Below are 3,313 nucleotides of genomic sequence, written 5' to 3' on the forward strand. Positions count from 1 at the left end.
CAGTACAGCCCGTGCCCTTCTGCAAATCCCAGTCTGTTGGCACCTTCCGAGAAAGAGGAGAGATACCTCCTGTCAGACGTTTGCCATGCCGGGGGGGCTGGGATAGGTACTTGAGCAGCCAAGCATGCAGTCCCATACCTGAGCCGTGCCCTCACCACACCAGCTCCACCGGCAGCCCACGCTCAGCTCGTGACACAACTGCCGTCAAAAGCCCGTGGGGGCACAGGACAGTGTGCCCCCCACACTATGTCAAGGGCACAAGAGACGGGGGCTCTGAGGCTCCCCATCGTCGCCCTGGACACAGCTAAGAAATGAGCAATGCCCGAGCCCAGCAGGCTGAAACAGGGCCAGCAGCCGCGCTCCTGGCAGAGGACAAGGCAGATGGTGGAGAGCTCGCGAGTGAGCGCAGCCCGGGTGCCCTGCGTGGAGGCCGGCGTTTACCGCACGAGCACCCCAACGGTGTGCAGTGTGGCTCAGAAAACTGGGAGCGAGAGGGGAGAAAAGACGGTGTCAGCAGCTCTCCTCCCCAGCAGTCTGGGCCCCGTGGCCGGTCCTCTCCTCCAGCACCAAGGGCCCTCCGGGGCACCCGATTATTATTTACCGAGGACAGCAAAAACCTTCCGCGCCTCAGGACGCCTTTGGCCGGGCTGAGCTGACCGTCCTGGGGGAGAGAGGAGCTCACCCAGCCCCTGCCGTACTGCTGCCACGGCAATTACAAGGGTGCTTTGTGCAGCCAGCAGCGCCTTCCCCGGCTCTGCCAGGCAGGCAGCCCAGCCCGGCGTGTCTCTCCAGCGCGGTCTGCCCCAGGTGAACAGATGGGAAAGCCTTCCAGCAGGGAGAGGGGTGTGAGGTTTGGCATAGAGCAGGAATCGGAGCACGACAGCCCTGGCAGGGGAGAGCACTGCGGCACGCACTGCTGGGCCGAGGAGCTGGGCTTCTCTGCACCGGGCCGGGGCACGCAGCAGCCTTTAAAGGGGCCCGCAGACACTCACGCTGCACTTCACAGCCCTTCCCAAGAGATTTGCTGTGTCGAAAGGAAAGGGAGGGACTGCGGCCGAACGCCCGTGGTCCCTCGCCCAGGAACTCCCCTCCTGCCTCTCTACGACCACAGGGAAACGCGGGCAGCGAAAGGAGAGCTGGGGCAGCGGGGCAGCACCCGGTCCGAACACAGCACGCCAAGGCCAGAGCCCGGAGTCTGACCTGCCCTGTACAAGGCTTTCAGACAAAATGAGAAAGTTCTCTGGATGCCCAAGGATTCCCCCGCCAGAGCAAAGACACGGGGAGGTGGACCTTAACCCCCCGCCTGCACGAACCACATCTAATCTGTCTGTCTCCCAGCTGTCTCCTCCGCACGGGCAGCTTCCCCCAGGCCAGGAGGGAGGAATTTGCAGCACATGAGCTTTCTTTCTCTCTGTGGTTGCCGAGATCAGGCTGGGAGACAGGAGGGGCAGCCAGAGATCCTATCGTCCTCCCTCAGCCAAGAGCAGAACCAAAAAAAATTACCAGCCTGGGGAGAGGGTCAGGGATTAGCTGCTGAAAAGCCTGGAAATGTTTCCCAGACAGATCCTGGCCAGGACATGGGCACCCCGCAAAAAGCAGTACAGGCTGGGAAGGACACCACCGCAGCTCCCCAGCCCAGAGCTACCTGGGAGCGGGGATGCAAACTGTCCAGCGCAGGGCTGAGCAGAGCGGCTCAGGCAGCTTCTCCCCAGGGCAAGGGCAGGAAAGCACCTTTGCAGTCACTGTTTGCACAGCATTTTGCTAAGGATAAGGAACAGCAGCTTTACATCGGTTTGGACCACGGACGGTTGCTCTGGCCCGTGGGACCAATAGCCAAGGCACAGCAGGGTCCCACGCAGGCACTGCCCCCCTCGCCCCTGCCCACAGCCAGCTTGGCCACAGAAGCTGGACCAGCTCTTGCGAGAAGCTTCCGATTTCAGTCAACATCCCTGCGGCCTCTGGAGGTGACACCTCTGCTCCCCATGCACGGAAACCAGGTCCAGCTCAGGGAGAGGCACACCCCCTCTCTGAACCTGAATGCCACGAATGTTCTCCAGGGTACTCTGGACACACGCACAGGGCCTTAGGACCAAAACTCCAATTCAGAGGAGCTGCTGCTGCTTAAGGCAGCCGCTACTCAGAGGGACCTCAAGCTCGCCATGAAGAGTCCCAGGAGAGCCTCGCTTCAGGGACAACGCAGCCCAGTTGAGAAGCAATGGATGCAGCGAGTTTCCTTTGGAGAGAGAGCGCACTTGGGCCTGAACTAAGCAACTTTGGGGGAAACTCACGGCAGTTACAGTTTGGGACCTTCCTCATCTTCACTGCTGACCACAGTGTCACCCCTACAGCGGGACCACACGGGACCGTGCAGAGCACACAGAGCCTCAAAAGAGGCATGGGGGGAGTCCCAAATGACGCCACCTCACTGCAAACCGAACGTGTCTGTCCCCCTGTGCTCCCCACGGGGAGACAGCCTGCGCTGCCAAAACGCGGTAGATTTTGTTGCCTTCTATGCTTGACTCCGTAACATCTTGCCAGCTGTTAACAGTTCCAGCTTGCGCTCGGATGCTGCATGTCCTACAAAGAACACCCCGAGCAGCATAAACTTTCAGTAGGAAACGCAGCTAGCGCCAGAAGCCGTATTAAATTCTTCCCATTAAGGAAACCACACAAAGTTTATAGTCTGGTAAAAGAAAATAACCCAGCAGATGGCTGCTGAGAAGTTAACTCTGACATCACTGAAGCACAGTTAAAGGGCATTTAGGAGCAGACCATCCTCCAGGAAAAGCAGCGTGTTAAGTTTTAACGTGGCATGGGCTTGCTAAAGGAGCGATCGCGGTACTGCCAAAGGAACAGGACGGTGCTCTGGCACATGCCATGCCTAGGCTATGCGTGGCATCTCGCCAGCTCCCGTGTTAGTGTCCCATAAGGCCAGTACTCAAAACGAAGGGTTGTTTGAGACCTTCAAAGCGCTTGCACCAGCAGCAGGCGTGGGGGAAGCTGGACCTAAACCCCAAAACCCGTAACTCCTGGTGAAAGTGCAGCAGATCACTTGCTTGGTTGCCGTTTCCTTTTTTCCTAGCATCAATAGTTTCCAAACCAGCTTGGGACAATGGAAGTTATTTCTGAAAGGAAAAATTAGCTCCATTTGGGTTTTACTTTCCTCGCCACATGAGCCGAGCCACTGCTCCAGGCAGATTGCACCATGCTCTAGTGAGGCACGGACTCCTGCCCCGGTTCTGGGCTGCAAGAGGAGCGTGCTGTTTCCCAACCAGCTGGCTGAGGAACCCAGGCTCTCTCTGGGCCCCCGGTT

General features: G+C 58.8%; 1 protein-coding gene across 1 annotated transcript in view; it reads right to left on the reverse strand.

The window, feature by feature from the left end:
• LOC104167052 (proprotein convertase subtilisin/kexin type 7-like) overlaps positions 1 to 3,313 on the reverse strand; it is a gene marked incomplete at both ends in the record, with an annotated part of 10,890 nt that overhangs the window by 2,389 nt on the left and 5,188 nt on the right. The window contains one exon of the mRNA XM_009707175.1: positions 7 to 43. Coding sequence (XP_009705477.1) covers positions 7 to 43 — 37 coding nt within the window. The remainder of the gene's footprint in view (positions 1 to 6; positions 44 to 3,313) is intronic.

The sequence above is a fragment of the Cariama cristata genome, unplaced genomic scaffold, assembly GCF_000690535.1.
Source record: "Cariama cristata isolate BGI_N322 unplaced genomic scaffold, ASM69053v1 scaffold27689, whole genome shotgun sequence".
In the NCBI taxonomy this organism is placed as follows: domain Eukaryota; kingdom Metazoa; phylum Chordata; class Aves; order Cariamiformes; family Cariamidae; genus Cariama; species Cariama cristata.